Source organism: Heterodontus francisci, chromosome 12, assembly GCF_036365525.1.
Source record: "Heterodontus francisci isolate sHetFra1 chromosome 12, sHetFra1.hap1, whole genome shotgun sequence".
In the NCBI taxonomy this organism is placed as follows: domain Eukaryota; kingdom Metazoa; phylum Chordata; class Chondrichthyes; order Heterodontiformes; family Heterodontidae; genus Heterodontus; species Heterodontus francisci.
Genome location: NC_090382.1, coordinates 27,932,309 through 27,950,701, shown reverse-complemented (window position 1 = coordinate 27,950,701; position 18,393 = coordinate 27,932,309). Strand labels below are relative to the sequence as shown.

Here is an 18,393-nt window from a genome sequence, read left to right as displayed (position 1 = left end):
GAGAGCCGGACCTGTTTCTGGCTGGGGTGGAGATCACCTAGTACAAACGTTGCCTATCATTAATCAGAACCAGAGTGAGATCCTGGTCTAGTTTTGATCACCTACGATGGTCGAAGAAGAATTACTCATATTTTTTGAACCCTGATTGGCCTGGGTTTTTAATCTGTTTCTTCGCCTCGCCCAGGAGGTCACATGGCTTTCGGGTGGGGTAGGGAGTGTACATATTGTGAAGCACAAGGTATTGCATTTGTGGGGGAGAGGCTGGATGGACCAAAGGGTCATTTCCTGTTTGTCAATGAATGTTGGTATGTTTGGGCTGATTTATTCCCCTTTTGGACCCAGTTGATGTCCCAAATACTATGTCAGCCGAGAGCAGGTTGATTACCGAGACCTAATTACCGATTGGTGATGGAGCCTGGGACCTTGATCAATGCCTGTCATTGTTCATGTGTTCTTATAATCAGTTGAAAACACAATCAGCTACAGTATCATCATCAAGATCACCTTACCAAATGCAAATATAATGGAAATCCACATAGATAAATATCTGTAAGGAGTGAGAACTAAACATGTTCAATGTAGAAAATACAAAATAATTAAATATTTAAACATGAATATAGATTTGGATGAATGCAAATGCATATTATATAAAATGAAATGTAAATACAAAGACATTTTATACTGTGAATTGCAAAATTACTGGTCAACAGGAACTACTCCAACTTCTTGGTTGGCAGGCAATTCCTAAGACTGATCTCCCTGAATGAACCCACAATGGCACTGGTTACCTCAGGGCAAAACTGCTGGAATGGGGACCTCAAGCAGGTGTTAGACCCCTAATTTGCATATGCAGAGGTTCTAACGCCTGCTTTATGTGTGGGTAAAGAATGCCTCTTGTTTGTTCTTCCCAAATATAGTGGGTGTTATATCTTGGTGCTTCTCAGAGCTCTGAAATAATCACACTTTATAACTCAGATACTGGAGCTTGCATCTCTTATATTTTACACATCTCTGGGCAGGCGTTGGCACAGTGGTAATGTCAGTGGACTAGTAATCCAGAGGCCTGGGCTAATGCTCATGGGTTCGTATTCCACCATGGCAGATGCTGAAATTTGAATTCAATTAATACATCTGGTTTAATGATGACCATGAAACGATTGTCAATTGTTATAAAAACCCATCTGGTTCACTAATGTCCTTCAGGGAAGGAAATCTACTGTCCTTACCTGGTCTGGCCTACATGTGATTCCAGACTCACAACAATATGGTCGACTCTTAACTGCCTTCTGAAATGGCCTAGCAAGCCACTCAGTTCAAGGGCAATTAGTGATGGGCTAATAAATGCTGGTCTGCCAGCAACGCCCAAAAACAAATTTTAAAAAAGTGTGGTGGTATGTACAATGTATGTCTAGTACAGGTTGATGTGGTATTATGGATATATATGTATACATACGCATGAACAATATAGTCCCTAAATAATTTTCTGATAATATAATAATACAGCAGTGGGTGTCGCAATTCCGGCTAGCTGTGTACAAGCACTTCCTTCTTAGGTCACCTAGCATCTGAAAAATAGGAGCTACACAGCCCAATTTCTCATCCACAATGTCTAAAATATTTACATGTAACTGTAAAAATGAATAGAAGTACATTATAGAATATATCCTACCATTTCAGTCTATTCTTGATACTTCAGAATAGTTTTCTTAACACTTAAAATAATACAATTATCCAATAATTTGTATTATGCAACAGAAATAACATGACAAAAGTGTAAATTTACATTGTATTTTTTATATATAAATAAATAAATGTATCTCTATACTGTCCCCACCAAGTCTCTGTCCTCGCTTATCATGGGCAGTTCCCAACATCCGGCAAATAGTGCTGACAACTTGCCATTACATAGGTAAATTACAAAGGGTCCAATTAAACCTTGTTAAGTTGGCAAGCTATTTTGGGCAGTTCAAGCAGCTGTTCATAGTTACCTTCCTTCCGTACCAGCTCACTGCTGTTCTTCCTGCAGCACTATTTTAATGTATTTGCATGACTGCCTTACTAAATGTCACTTTTCTGAAAGACATTCACAAAGGAGGTGGCAGCGGTTTAAAAAGGCTGAAATTGACAGGGATGATTGATTTGCATTATTTTAAGTGGAATTAAGATCATGAAGCATATTTTTCATGATTATATTAGGACGAGGAAAAAGCAGCAACTCAATCTTTACTGTTTAAAATTTTAAAACTCTCAGCTTTGCTTTCAAATCCCTCCATGGCCTCACCCCTCGCTACTCTTGTAACCTCCTCCAATCCTACAAACCCTGTAATTCTATGTAATACTTGTATTGTATTCTTGATTCAGTGTATATGTCTTGTGCTTTTTAGGCTATGCACAGTTTGTCTTTGGTTCTTTGTGTTGTCAGGCAAACCTCCACCTGCCAAGAATGAGGAAAATTACTTTCGCCACATGAACATTGATTTTAAATGGCTGATGGTGAAGAAAGAACTTGCTTTAAAAAACAATTGGAAACTTTGGCTGGAGAGAGACATTAGCATATCCACAGACAATACTTCAAAGAACAAAGGGGCTAGTCCCTGCTCCAATTTAATCCACAATGGACTTTTGATTACCAGACATTGAAGGTGGAAAGACTAACATTCCAGGTTAACTGCTAAAATGGCTGAATACACAGTCGTGGTCAGGCCAGTTTGGTCACATGACTGACTGTTGGCGGTTTTTGAATTTGAGCTTCCAACAAGGAATTTGAATTATGAAGACGGTTAGCTCCTGGACTGAGAACATCTCTCTCCTGTCTGCTCTCATCTAGCTCTCACCAGCTTCGGAAACAATTGAAGAAATATGAACACCAAGAGAGAAAAATCTCCTACAGTGAACAAGGTTTAAGAAGAATACTGGGCCCCAAAGAAAAGTAAGAGCTGCCTACAATCAAGGAATCTACGGTGAGCTGGAAACACAGAAACAGTAACAAGAAACCTCCTTTCGAGACTGCCTCAAACCTCTCCATTTTGTTTTTCTGCTGCTCTTTTCTGTCCCCATTTACATGTGTGTATCATGTGTGCATGCTAGCGTGGGCATGTCATATATCCGTAGGCATTAACTGTATTAGAGTTTAAGTTTAAGGTTAAATACATTTCAATTTTCTTCTTTAAACCTATGAAGGCCTGTTTGTGCTCATTTTTTGCCTTATAATTGGAAAGCTGTGAACAAGGATTCACAAAAGGGGAGCTCAAAACACAGTGTGTTAAAAATTAAACTCTGTTACAATAAGACCAGGTGAAGACAGTAAAAGACCTCTAAATACCTTTCTCACCTGGTCATAACCATGTTCTTCTTATTTCTTTACACTTTGAAAAGGTAGGTTTTCTACATTCAAAGATAAGTGGGTATAATTTAAAAGCACAAAGTAAAGATTTTTACTAAGGTAAGAGTACCAGTATGTGGGCATCAATGTAGATTTTGAGGTTATTGTCTATAAAGCTAATAACTGCTTGTAATCTCATATATTTTTGAGATGAGCTTCCATCCTCATATTCGAGCCATCACTAAGATCACCTATTTTGACTTCTGCAATATCACCTGACTTTGCCCCTGTCTCAGTTCATCTGCTGCCAAAACTCTCATTCATGCCTTTGTTACCTCTAGACTTGACTATTCCAATGCACTCCTGGCTGGTCTCCCACATTCTACTTTCTGTAAACTTAAGGTCATCCAAAACTCTGCAGCCCATGTCTTTACTCACACCAAGTTCTGTTCACCTTTGTTTTCACTAACGTCTTGATTTTAAAATTCTCATCCTTGCTTTCAAATTCCTTCCTATCGCTGTAATCTCCTCCAGTCCCACAAAGCTGCGAGATATCTGCACTCATCCTAAATGAGTATCCCCAATTTTAATTTCTCCACCATTGGTGGCCCCACCTTCAGTTGCCTAGGACCTGAGCTGTGGAATTCCATCCCTACGCCTCTTTACCTGTGTACCTCTCTTTCCTCCTTTAAGACACTCCTTAAAACCTACCTCTTTTGGTCATCTGACCTAATATCTCCTTATGTGTCTCAGTCTCATATTTTGTTTTATAATGTTCCTGTGAAGCGCCATGGACATTTGATTTTATAAGTTGTTGTTGAGATGGAGAGAAATAAAAAGAACAGCACAGTGCTTGAAGAGTAAGCCACCCCAAATGACTTCAGGAAACAAATCTGAGGGAGGAATTGAATTGTTGCCCATTTGTTTTCATTTGCCAAGAGCTGCAGGCAAAAGAAAGGTAGTTTCGAAAGTGATGTAAAACAGTGAACAAAAAGGGAAAAATACATATAAAATGTGTGAAAATTAAAACTGGATTCTGTATAGGTACAGTCTGCACAGTCAACACCAAAGATAGAATCATACAGCACTGAAGGAGGCCAGTTGGCCTCTCATGCCTCTTTGAAAGAGCTAACCAATTAGTCCCAGCCTCCTACTCTTTTCCCAAGGCCTGCACAACTTCTTTCCTTTTCAATTATATATATTATTCCTTTTTGAAAGTTACTATTGAATCTGCTTCAAACATCCTTTTAGGCAGTGCAAACCAGATGACAACAGCCTGTTGAGTATAAAAAAATTCTACTCGTCTCCCCAAAGAATGAAAACAAAATAAAAAGGCAGCGTAGATAAGTGAGAAATTATGCAATGACGTTTCACATCTTATCATTTTAATATCTTATAAAGCCTTTTTAATAACTGTGTGGTGACATCAATCAGAAACAACATGGTTCCAGAAAAGAGTTTTTAAAAATATTTTGAGTGAATTGCTATTCTGCTGTAACTACTTACACCTCCCCTGGACCCATTGGCCGGGATTGAACCCTGGGTGGATGGGAGCTGGCCACTGACTGAAAAGTCGGTGGCGAACCCGCTTCCGCCTCACCCGGGGATCCGACACGTATTTTGCCGGAGTGGTAGCCACTGCTCGGATTACAGCTCAGCTTGAAGAAGAAGCTGTCGGGGAAGTTTTGGGTGCCTCACGAGGGCCCCACGCCGGGCCGTCAGAGAGCCACCTGCTTTTGGCAGGCGGTTCGCTCAAGCCTGGGCCACCCGACCAGCCATGGGTAAAATCCCCATGGAGGCGGGCGTAGGCCCTTAAGTGCCAATAAGTGGCCAGTTAAGGGCTTTGATTAGCCTGGGGTGGGCAGGCCGTTTTTTGCCGCCGTCGCCGGAAGCAGGAGCGGATCGGGAAGGGCTCCCGGAGCTTCCTGCTCCATTTTATGCCCCCCCACAACTGCCACCATCTCGCTTTTTCGGGGGGGGGGGGCATGATATTGATCTCATTGTTTGTTTTTACACTGTCTCATTATCATCCCTTTAGTCATTGAATCAGTCTTGCCCTCCAGACCTCTTCCTCTGTTCTTTCCTCCTCGCCACACCTTCACCTTTTCCCTTCATTTGTACTTCCTTAAAGGCTATTCATCATGAATCTCTTCTAGTTCTGAAGAAAGGTCATTGACCTGAAAGGTTAACTCTGTTTCTCTCTCCATAGATATTGTCTGACCCTCGGAGTGTTTCCAGAATTTTCTGTTGTGATTTTGAATGAGTTGGTTGCTTCAACAGCTTGCAACTTGGTCAAACAGCTCAGCTGCTCATGAGCATGAGATTTCAGCAAGTGAAGTGCAAACATGATGCAGAATATTTTGAATGATTTGATGTGTGACACCAGAGTGTGACAAAGCAAATGTGACTGAAAGCAGGAAATGTATGCAGCTGTTCCATTTTAATTATAATATAGACACCATTCCAGGTTATCAAACAGGTGATACACTGGGCTGGATTTTAAAGCCCCTCTGCCGTCGGGAACGTTGGCGGGGGGTGGGGGAGCAATGAAGATCGGTGTGATGGAGGCCCACCACCGACCCCGATGGTGACAGGCCCCATGCCGATTTCGGCAGCGGCGAGGCCTCGTGGCGGCTGCCCCGCAACTCGGCGATGGGACCCCCTTTTGAATATGTAAACTAATTTACATACCTGATTTAATGAGGGTTCCGTCACGTCTTTGAGCACCGCACTGATTGTCATTTTGGCGGCCGGCAATGCTGCGCCTTCGAATCCCTGTTTGGGGAAACGTGGCGTGACACCTGTCGGGAGGGGGAGGAGGGTTTTTTTCTCTGTGCAGGAGGGGGGAGTGGGGGTGACATCGCTGTGGATTGGTGGTGGGATGATGGGAAGGGGTAAAGGGCAAAGATGGGGGGGGGGGAGGTCAAATTCTGGGTGGGGGGGGTGGCAGAAAAAGCAGGAATGTTTTGAAATGCCATTTGTGGGGGGGAGGGGGGTGGGGGGGGAGGTGAAATTAATTTAACGGTAACTTAATTCTGCTTTTTGGTAAATGAACTGACCTGGCCCTTTAATTTTTAAATCTCCATTGAGGGCTATATGCCCTTTAAAAATGGCGCTGGATGCCTGCACATTGGCACCGGATGCTGTTGCCTGCGGCGGTTAGACCGTCCCCTCCAGGTCATCGAGGGACGTGGGTGCCATGGCCATGCAAATGAGCCGCCACCTTTGAAATTATGGCGGCTCCATGACGTGGCTCCCATGAACGCGGGCCACATTTTGTTACATCCGCAGCCAACTTTGGCGATGGAGTCTTAAAATGCAGCCCAATGTTACAAAACAACATTATACCTGACAACGCACTATGTATTATTCTTTTCCTAATATTTCACTTTAAGGCTACAAAGCCTTATTTCCGTTAAGTAAACATTGGGTGAGTTCAGAATTTATTTGCTCAAGCTGCAGCTCAGAACCCTGGATTTCTTTTTTTAAAATGTTGTTAATAAGGTCAAGCAATATACAGATAATATGGCTCTTGCATCAGTTAAAGAATTTTCAAATGCTGACAAACTTTGCATGTTCCAATTGAACATTTTTATACTTAAAAAAAATGCCACAGAAAGAGATTTGCAGCATGATCAATAAAGCATGACCGAAGGGAAACATATGCTTGAAGCATGGCTTTTACTGTGTTATAGATAGTAAGACATAGGAAACAATAGATTACTCAATGTTATTTTCTGTAAAGCTGATTAAATAATTAGAGATACAGTCCTGGCAGAAGGACAGGTTAAATTTTTCCTAATTTTTTTAATATATTTGATAAATCTAAAGTTAAATCTAAAGTCAAAAGTCCGTGTTATATTCCAGGCAGCTTTACAATCAAATACCATTGGCCAATTTCCCCTTACCTAATGCCATGTGTGTGGCAGCTGCCAGCATGCTAATGGCAGGACAAAGATTATTTCCCCTTGTCCTGGAGAAACCAGAGAAAATAATTTCTCTATATCTATCATATCAAATCCTTTTATGGTTTTAAGCATTTCGATCAGATCACCCCAACCTTCTACACTCAAGGGAATACAAATTAAGTTAATGCAGCTTGGTCTCATGAATTTAACACTTTAAGCCCTGATATCATTCTGGTGAATCTGTGTTGCACCCACTTCACAGCTAACTTATCCTTCCTGAGGTGCTGAGCCCAGATCTGAACACAATACTCCAGATGGGGTCTGACTAAGGATCTGTACAGCTGAAGCATCAATTCCCTACTTTTATATTCCAACTCCCTTGAGATAAAGCCTAAAATGTAATTTGCCCTTTTGATTACTTTTTATTCCTGTGCATTACCTTTCAGATTTGTGTCGAAATCCCTTTGCTCTTCCAAAGCTCATTGTCTTGCGCCATGAAGAAAATAGACTGTTTTGCCTTTCTCAGATCAACAGTAGATGACCTCGCACTTCCCCACATTGGACTCCATTTGCCATAGCTTTACCCACTCACTTAGTCTGTCTACATCACTTAGTAACTTCCTGAATCCATCTACAACATACAAGACAAAAATCACGCCACAGCAGGACACCTCAGCATGCATCATTAGTTTTTTTGCACCTTTCAGCTTGAATTTTTTTTTGTCCTTCAGATTTCTGGAAGTGTGAGCTGATAATATCTAGCACCTTCGTGAATGCGTTGGGGCCAACAGCCTATCTCCTTAACCAATGAGAATTAAGGATTAAGAAAGAAACAGAGAAACAATAGAAGAGGAGGGTGAATTTAGCAAATTAGGTACAGATGGAGAAATAAAGAGACAAAAAAGAGATTTGGTAAAAAATTATGAGGGGCCTAGATAGACAAGAAGGACCTGTTTCCCTAGTGGAGAGGTCAATTACCAGGGGGCACAGATTTAAGGTGATTGGTAGAAGGATTAGCGGGGACATGAGGAAAAACCTTTCACCCAGAAGGTGTCTGGAATTCACTGCCAGGAACAGTGGTGGAGGCAGAAATGCTTGACTCTTTTAAAAGTTACCTGGACATGCACCTGAAATGGTGTAACCTGCAAGGCTATGGACCAGGTGGTGGAAGGTGGAATTAGTTTGGGTGGCTAGTTTTTTGGGCTGGTGCAGACACGATGGGCTGAATAGCCTTCTTCTGTGCCGTAATTTTGCTATGGTTCTATAGATCTAAAAGGGACAAGAAAGGAAAAGTAGAAAAAAAATGGCATTTAATACTTTTAAAATCTCTATGCAGAGGTTACTACTTGAAGAAATGAGAATCAACAGTATAAATAATTCCCTATCTGGGCTGGATGGGAAGATTAGCATTGTATTAACAATTATCGTGTAACTAAAAGGATACTTACTCTGTTAAGTACCAGTTCCACCTTTCTGTGGCAAGTTTAATTCAAGTTTAATGTGCAAATCCAGCAAGCTTTTAAAAGTAACAGGTCGAGGTCAAAGGTGGAGCGGCATAAATTGAGCAGAAAATTATGGTGATTCACAACTCGCAGCATATCTCTTCTTCACCTGAATTTACTGCTGATTTGCCTGTCAATAACCGCTTGCATGTAAACACACCATGATTTTCCCAGCAAGATTTGGACAATGGTATTTCCTAGCATAGGGTCATCTGCGGATTTGGATATACAATGCTCCATTCCTTCATCCAAGTCATTGATAAATATGGTGAAAAGCTGAAGCCCCAGAACAAACCCCTGGGGAACACTCAACTCCAGTCCCCTTTGAGGACCCCAGCGTAAAGCCGTTGATGATGTGTAAGCCATGCAAAACATTTTGGACAGACTACTCATCTCCCATGTGCCCGGCCTAGGTTAGCATGTGGAGATTAGGCACATGGATGAGATACCAGAGGGTGCCCATGGTCCATGGGTCAATAGTCCAGCAACAATCAGCTCCATCAGAAGAGAGAGAGGAAAGAAAGCTTAAACAGAGTGATTGGTGGAATTTGATACTTACCCTGGATGAGACACACAGCTATAAGTGCCAGGGTGCAGTGTGATGTGCTCATGGTGCAGATCTCACCCTCGATGGGACATGTACACACAGCAGCTGAGGACAATCAGACACATTGATACCTGCACAATAGACAATAGACCACAGTTAACAAAGAGATGATTTAAATCTTGTTTAACAATGGATGCTGCGCAAACTCCCACATCTGTCAGACCAAGAACTGAACTCTCATTGTACTCTCAAACTCTCACTCCTCTCCACCAGCCCCTTCAGGATGTTGCAGTAACACTACTGGAAAGAAATAATTCGTTGATGGGGAGGGACAGACAGTTTCAATTATCAACCCTCTCAGATTGCCCTGGAGTCGCCAGGAATTAAGAATTAATATTCTGGACACTGCTGGGGGCAACACAGGAGAAAACTCACAGGGGCATTAAAATTGTTTTTTTTTTACTTTGTTTGAAGGCTTTTATTCATTAGTCATAGAAATATTGGAGATGGCGGAGTAAAGGCTGTTTGACTGGGCAGGACGGTTGGAGGTGGGAGGTCATGTCATGAAGTCTCCAGGAATATGTCCAAACAGAGTTGGCAAGCCTAGAGGAGGTCCAATGTGGAACCTTATCAAAAGCCTTCTGAAAATCCAAATGCACCACATCCACTGGTTCTCCTTTATCTATGCTACAAGTAGCATCCTCAATAAACTCCAACAGGTTTGTCAAACATGATCTTTCCTTTCAAGACAGAAATTGATAGATTTCTGGAGACTAATGACATCAAAGGATATGGAGATAGCGTGGGAAAGTGGTGTTGAGGTAGATGATCAGCCATGATCCAGTTGATTGTTGGAGCAGGCTCGATGGGCTGAATGGCCTACTCCTGTTCCTATGTTCCTATGCCTTACGTCCAGTACATTGTAGACAAAATGCATCATGACAAATATAAGTCCATAGCAACAGGGGAGCTGAGTGGTGCAATAGGCTAGACACAGTGTCCAGCTACTTTTGATATTTTGGTTTCACTTCATCCCACAATGATGTGGTTAAAGCTGTCACTCTTTCTCTCTCGCTCTCTCTCTCTCTCTCTGTTCACTTTAAGGAACTTAGGGCAAAAAAATTCATCAAGGCCTGTTTTCGGGCACAGGATTCGTGATGCGTGCTTAACACCCCCACCCGCTCCTTTTGAGGCAGGCAACATGCAAATTTCATGCTGCCTGCCTCATCTAAATGATTTCAGTATGCAGCCTTACACAGAATGCATTGCTGACTGGTTGCATGCTCATCAGGGGGCCCAGTAACATGTATGACTAACAAGACACACAGCTAAAGGCAGCCGGCGTCTATTAAAAGGGAGCTGTACTCATTGTAGAGGAACTTCTGCAAACTGCCTGTGAAAGACTTGAATAGAAGCTAAAGCACAGGACAATATAGATAGGCTGGTAAGATGGGTGGAGCAGTGGCAAATGGAATTTAATCCTGAGAAGTGTGAGGTGATGCATTTTGGGAGGACTAACAAGGCAAGGGAATATACAATGGCTGGTAGGATCATAGGAAGTACAGAGGGTCAGAGGGACCTTGATGTACTTGTCTATAGATCACTGAAGGCAGCAGCACAGGTAGATAAGGTGGTTAGGAAGGCATATGTGATATTTGCCTTTATTAGCTGAGGCATAGAATATAAGAGCAGGGAGGTTATGATGGAGCTGTATAAAACACTAGTTAGGCCACAGCTGGAGTACTGTGTACAGTTCTGGGCACCACACTATAGGAAGGATGTGATTGCACTGGAGAGGGTGCAGAGGAGATTCACCAGGATGTTGCCTGGGCTGGAGCATTTCAGCTATGAAGAGAAACTGAAAAGGCCAGGGTTGTTTTCCTTAGAGCAGAGAAGGCTGAGGGGGGACCTGATTGAGCTATACAAAATTATGAGGGGCATTGATAAGTTAGATAGGAAGAAACTTAGCGGAGGGGTCAAAAACCAGGGGGCATAGATTTAAGGTAAGGGTCAGGAGGTTTAGAGGGGATTTGAGGAAATATTTTTCACTCCGAGGGTGGGTGGAGTCTGGAACACACTGCCTGAAGAGGTGGTAGAGGTAGAAACCCTCACTACATTTCAGAAGTATTTAGATGAGCACTTGAAACGACATAGCATACAAAGCTATGGGCCAAGTGCTAGAAAATGGGAATAGAATAGTTAGGTGCTTGATGGCTGACTCAGACATGATGGGCTGAAGAGCCTGTTTCTGTTCTGTATAAATCTATGACTCTATGACTCATTAAAATGGAGCAACAGACAAGAGAGAAGGCTCCCATGCTTTCTGGTGCAGCGCTGGAGGCATTAGTCCAGTCGTTGGAAAGGAGGAGAGATGCAATGTTTCTGCTGGGGATCAGGAGGCCCTCAAGGACCACCTTGAGAAGGGAGCAGGAGCAGGTGGCCAGAATGGTCAATTCCTGGAGTCTGGTCCTGAGGATCTGGCAATGGTGCCAGAAGAAATTCAATGACCTCATGAGATTGGTCAAGGTCAGTGAATGCATCATCACATGACAAATCCTACTCTCCCCTCCACCAACCTCTTAAGCTGCTCAATGCACCACACCCCCACCACTCAGCCATCAGCATTCCCTGGCACTCAGATCTCATGCCGAACATCCAGATACTCCAGCTCATCTACACACCTATTAATGCGGCCACCTCTTGCTGCTTCCACATACCTCCAGCTATTCAGCTCATACAGGCACATCATTCAAATACTTTGCAACACACTCACTGATATTCTTCCCTCTCTCTTGCAGGACAAGGTGGCCCATAACTGTAGGAAGCAGCATGGAACTGGTGAAGGACAGGCATGCCTGCACCCCTGAGCCCTCTGGAGGAGATGACGATTCGCATCATGGCCCTTTGCATCTGGTGTCATTGAGAACATTCAGGATGATGGCATGTTCCTGCTTTATGCCCCTCCTCAAATCCCACTTCACCCTCATCCTGCTATCTGGCATGTAGTGCAAGCTGGAGATGGTGTCAACAAGGACCTTGAGCTTTCCACCTACCCCACTTCCGTCGCCCAAACCTCTCCTTCTGCATTTCTGCTTTCAGATACCCAAGAGCTGCTGCCTGGACAACCACTGCAGCTTCATGATGAAGGGTTACAGCTACATCAGACCTCTGATAAAGAAACGTTGTCGCTTGATCTGACACTTTCAGCCATCAGCTCAAATACTGGCACTGCATGTATCTGAGAGGCTAGTATAGACTTGGGATCTGCACATGGTGAGTTACCGAGCATGAGTGGTTGCAGCCAGGCGAGGGGGATGGACAGTTCGTGTGCCTGCTCACTAGAGGCTGAGGTTGCAGACATTCAGATACAAAGCCTTTAGATCTGTCTTTTTACCATTCTTGCAAACTGCTGGTGCACTCTTCATTTTATATGATCTGTCCCTTCCTGGAACACTCTGGTTACCTTTACCCGTATCGCTACCCTGCACTATTATCTTTAAGTTACCACATCTCCCCGCACAAGATCCCTCGCCCCAACTATTTAGTTTAAAGCCCTCTCTACCACTTTAGTTATACGACTCACCAAGACACTTGTCCCAGCACAGTTCAGCTGAAGACTGTCCCAACGGTTCAGTTCTCACTTTCCCCAGTACTGGTGCCAGTGCCCCATGAATCAAAACCCATTTCTCCCTCACTAATCTTTGAGCTACGCATTTAACTCTGTAATCTTATTTACCCTACACCAATTTGCTCGTGGCTCGGGTAGTAATCCGAGATTATTACCTTTGTGGTTCTGCTTTTTAATTTCGGCCCTAGATGCTCATAATCCCGAAGCAGAACCTCCTTCCTAGTCCTATCTATGTCGTTGGTACCCACATGGACCATGACTACTGGATCCTCCTCCTCCCATTGTAAGTTCCTCTCCAGCCCAGCGCAGATATCCCAAACCCTGGATCCGGGCAGACAACGCAGCCTTCTGTGCTCTCGCTCTTGGCTGCAGAGAACTGTGTTTATCCCCTTGTTCCCTATTAGCACTACATTCCTATTTACTCCCACTGCTTGAATGATTCCCTGCACCATGGTGCCATGGTCAGTTCGCTCATCCACCCTGCAGCCCTCACTCTCATCCATACAAGCTGCGAGAACCTCAAACATGTGGGCAAGTGCAAGGGTTGAGGTTCCTCTACTGCTACCTTCTTGATCCCCATATCTGCCTCACTTGCAGTCTCACCCTCTTGTCCCTTGCTATGGACTAAATCAGAAGACCCTAGCGTAAGGGGTGTGACTGCCTTCTGGATCTCAGTGTGATCCTGCGGGAGTGGTAGCGTGGAGCATGGATCTGCTGTCCTCCCTCAGGATAACACCATTTGTGCTCCAACTACTGCCACACTGCTAATGCCCTTGCCGTTGCCCTCTCAGCCAGCCAGCCCAGACTGCTGACACTCATGCTGTGGTGAAGGAGGCCCTGAGCTGCTTCAGAGCATCCGCCAAGGCCAACTGTACCAACAAGACAGGCACTAAGGGAATGCACAAGGGTGAATAGTTCAGTTTTGTTTGTATAATTAGATCTGTTGTTGGATAAAGATGTTAATGAAAAGGTTTTTAGTGCAGAATCTTGGCCAAGGACACAGTGTGATGGGGTATCCCATATGGGTGTTACGCTGGGGAATGATGAATCCATGGTGGTGAAGGGAAGTTCTCCTTAGGGAAGCGAAGTCTGAGCAGGTGTCCTCGGACAGCTCATCCGAGCAAAGAGGTCCAGGAATGTATACTCCATACCTCCTCCTCACCAGGTGGCCTCCACATTCCTGGTGACAATGGTTGCACCCTCATGATGCCGATGATATGGAGGACACAACAGGCTACCATGAGCTTGGATAGTCAGTCCAGCATGTACTGAAGGTCCGCCTCCAGCAGTCCAGGCATTGGAAACGCTACTTCAGTACACCAGTGGTCTGTTCCACAATGCTCCTAGTGGCTCCATGGCTCTTTTTATACATGCGTTGCCGTTATGTGATCGATGGTGGAGGGGAAGGTGTCATCAGCCAGGTGTACAGGGGGTATCTCTTATGTCCAAGCAGACACCCTCTGCTTTTTCTGGAGGTGTGAAGACGGTGGGGCAACAGACTGAGGATGACGACATCGTGACTGCTGCCAGGAGAGTTTGCATTCACCGACATGCGCTTGTACTGTGCATGGTCGCACACCGACTATGCATTGATGCAACGGTAGCCCTTGCAGTTCCTATACCTCTCCATATTGGCATGGTGAGCCAGCTGAGCTGCTTGTCTGCTGCCGATGACTCCCTGCACCATTGGGTAAGCCACTATCCTGGTAAAATCATGTGGCCTCTCATTCTGTTCCTTCCTGCTGAGGGAGAAACCAATGTATTCGTATCTCCTGGGATAGATGGCCTCCGTCACCTTCCCGATGGATATGATGCCTGCTTCCAGTTCAATGACCCCCATGAACTTGATGGGCACTGGCAGTGCCGTCCTTGCCCTGGTGTGAGGCTCTAGGTCAAGTTGAAGGAGGTGACACAGTTCTGTGACCACCTCCTTGTTGAATTTGTCGGGCCTCAGACATTGCTCCTGGTTGAGGTGAAACTATGAGAAGTGCTCTCTTGAAGAACAGGTGGTGGGTAGGGCTTTCTGTGGAGAGCCCTCCTCCTCACTCTTCGCACAGATACCCCTCTCAACACTCAGCACCATTTCTCAGTCATGTTGCAGACCCAGAGGCACTCAGAACCCACATTCCTCATGTGGAGTTGGGTAACCATTTCCTCTGGTCTCTTTGAATGTATACAATGGGTCACTTCAAAACCTCTGAAATGTAAGCCACAGTACTTCCACTAACTTTGCCACAGCAGAGTTCAATCAAAAGCACCTCACCTACAGGTTGGATGAATGGCCCTTTAAATAGCGCTGGAGGCGGTTCCTGGTGCTGCTGAACATATGGTCAGCTGACAGTGATTAGCACAGGTGCAAACAATGTTTGTGAAAAGTGCCTGAAATTAGCCAAAACTGATTGATGATCAGACCTCTTCTAACCCACCTGGTGCACGTATGGTATGCCCACACCACTGCCTTGCCCAACATGGGGCACTTGTGCCTGCTGCACTGCAAGTAGCCAGCAGCATGGTCTGCGCCATTGTACGGCTTCAGGGCTTCCAGACGACTGGCACTAGCAGTGATATGGAGCCAAAAATTACAGTCTCAGTGCTGTAAGAGAGATGAATTGGGGCAGTTTTATTCCTGTTCCCAATTGGCATGAGATCACGTCACATAGGTGCCCCTAATTCAGTGCAAATTGTTTGAATATTTTCAAGCTCACTCCAGACCAATGAGGGCCTGATGGAAATGAATGCATGGGTACACAAATGGGTTTTAGTCGATGGGGTTGTAGCTCATTGTTGGGGCAAATGGCCGGGTAGTCCAATCTGCTGCTGGCAGAATGGAAAAGTATTTCATTCACCCACCCTGGCATTCTTCACCTTGACGAGCACTGAAGTCACCCTTCTACACGCCCTCAAACCCCAACTGTCAAATAGTCTTGTTGAAAGCATTTTCCATCTGAAAACCCAAACCTGTTGTACATCAACTATCATAGAATCTTACAGCACTTTCAGCCCAACAAACATCTGCCAGCTCTTCAAAGCAGTGATCCAGTTAGTCCCTCTGCTCATTCCCCATAACCCTGAAATATTTCCTTTTTCAAATCTATATACAATTTTGAAAGTTATTATCGAATCTGCTTCCACCACCCTTTCAGGCAGTGCTTTCCAGATCAGAGAAATTCGTGTAAAAAAATAAATCGTCCTTATTTCTCCCTCTATTTCTCTTGCCAATTATCTGAAATCTGTGCCCTCTAGTTGTCTCCACATTATATTATTTTTAAACACACAATATAATTCTTCAGAATTTCCTAAAGCATTTCTAAACATATTTTCTGGCTCCGTATCATATCAGGAGAGGTAAGAATTTTGTTATTCAACATTTACTCAGACAAAAAGTGACGACATGGTATTCATAATGATTTACCTAGAGTAAACATACATTTTACATATTCAAAACATTTACTGACTTCATATTAATGAAAAGAAGAAAATCTCCTTGCTATTCACCTTTATCACCTTAGTTGGCACAAAGTTTCCTTTACGTGGACCAGTCCTCTGAAGTCAAGGTACGTTGTAGTTAGATCCACCAGTACTGCAGGAAAAGGAAACAGACGCAATTTTAAAACAGGGCAGCACTGACATGCAATTCACAGTAACTGGCACCAAAAAAAAACAAGGAAGTAGATTGTGTGTACGAGCCTACCTCAAAAAGTAACAAAGTCTGGCATAAAATGATGACAACTCGAAAACAGCCTGTAACACGTGCCTTAGAGCAACAACAACAAAAACAACAAAAACTTGCATTTATATAGCACCTTTAATGGAGTAAAACATCCCAAGGTGTTTCAGAGAAGCCTTATCAAATAAAAGTTGACACCGAGCACACAATTATTGCCTAGTTGTCCTGAGCCTGCACAAGCACAGGAAAGCGCAGGAGTCTGGAAGTTGCTGTGTATTTTACTCTGCTCCTCTCGTATCTCACCGATAGACTCACTATTGAAATCCAGAAACCTGCTGTACTCACCCACTAGTTACCCACTAAATACAGCAGAAAAAAAAGTTAGGGCTGGTACATTGGGGTCTAGGTGAATTTTTTAACAGTGAGGTAAATTTTCTTAACTGCCAAACAGCTTTTCTGGCATGGGAAATTGAATTTTATAAGTGTGGAATCTCATTCTTTCAGAATTTAATTATTGTTGGACATTTAAAATATTAAAAATTAAAATAACATTTTCTTTCTGTCTCTTTCTTAATCATCTTTCTTCCTCTCACTTTATTTTGCTTTCAGTGCATAATTTTACAATGCATTAAATATTCTAATTTATAGTTATTCTTGGTTCAGACTGTGTGGCCTGATATTTACAGGGTGCCACGGTGAGAGGTTATGGGCAGGAAACCTGGAAGTGTGGATTTCCCAAACACCTTTTAAAATTTTTCTTCAGCTATCCCGTTCGACAGCCAGCTTCAACAACAACAAAAAGAAACAACAACAATTTATATTTATTTTGTGCCTTCAATGTAAGGCTCTTCGGAAGAGCAGTGTAAAACAAAGTACGACATCAAGCTACACAAGGAGATATTAGGTCAGGTGAGCAAAAGCTTGGTCAAAGAGGTAAGTTTTAAGGAGTGTCTTCAAGGGGGAAAGTGAGGTGGAGAGGCGTAGGGAGGGAATTCCAGAGTTTGGGTCCTAGGCGACTGAAGGCGCGGCCACTGTTGGTGGCGCAATTAAAATCAGGGATGGTTCATTTGTAGGTTGGCTATCTGTTGGGCAGAAAAGCTAGCGGGAGAAGGATGCAGCAAAGGAGCAAGTAGTGAGGCTGGGAGGGATCATGGTCAGAGGGGGCCCAAGTGGGGACACATCACTGGGGGAGCGAGATGGTGGCCGAGTTGGGGAAAAGCAGGGAGATAGTGGTCAAGGGGATTGAGATTGTGGTTAGGGAAGGAGATGGTAGTTGGGAGGCAGGAGAAATGGTAGTCAATTGCCCTTGAGAAGGTGGTGGTGAGCAACCTTCTAGAACCACTGGAGTCCATCTAGTATAGATGCACTCATAGTGCTGTTAGGAAGGCAGTTCCGGGATTTTGACAGTGAGGGAACGATAACTCAGGATAGTGCGTTAATTGAAAGGGAACTTGCAGGTAGTGGTATTCCCATGCATGTGCTACCCTTGACCTTCTAGGTGGTAGACATCATGGGTTTGGAAGGTGCTGTCAAAGGAGACTCGGTGAGTTGCTGTAGTGCACCCTGTGAGGGTTTAAGTCCTACTCTAAAGACTTCAGCACATAATCTAGACTGATACTCAAGTGTAGTATTCATGGAGTGCTGCACTGTCAGAGGAACCGCCTTTTGGATGAGATGTTAAACAGAGGTCCTATCTACCCTCTCTTTCTACCCTAAAAGATCCCATGGCAGGGAACTTCTTATTGGTATCCTGGACAATATTTATCCTTCAACAGATATCACCACCACCGATTATCTGGCCTTTATCTCAATGCTATTT

At 43.9% G+C, this 18,393-nt stretch overlaps 1 protein-coding gene across 6 annotated transcripts in view; it reads right to left on the bottom strand.

Annotated features, from left to right (window-relative positions):
• Positions 1 to 16,534, bottom strand: part of LOC137375791 (sialic acid-binding Ig-like lectin 14) — a 122,883-nt gene extending 106,349 nt beyond the window's left edge. For 3 of the 6 annotated variants that reach the window (XR_010976059.1, XM_068043248.1, XM_068043250.1), the window contains exons 1-2: positions 16,403 to 16,533; positions 9,292 to 9,410 (exon numbers count right to left, since the gene is read on the bottom strand). Coding sequence is in view for 5 of the 6 variants with exons in the window: in XM_068043248.1 (XP_067899349.1) it covers positions 9,292 to 9,343 (52 nt within the window). In the remaining variant the exon portion in view is untranslated. Of the gene's footprint in view, positions 1 to 9,291; positions 9,411 to 16,402 lie in introns of all 6 variants that reach the window. The other 3 variants (XM_068043251.1, XM_068043253.1, XM_068043249.1) reach the window with 2 other exon arrangements.
• Between the last annotated feature and the right edge of the window lie 1,859 nt (positions 16,535 to 18,393).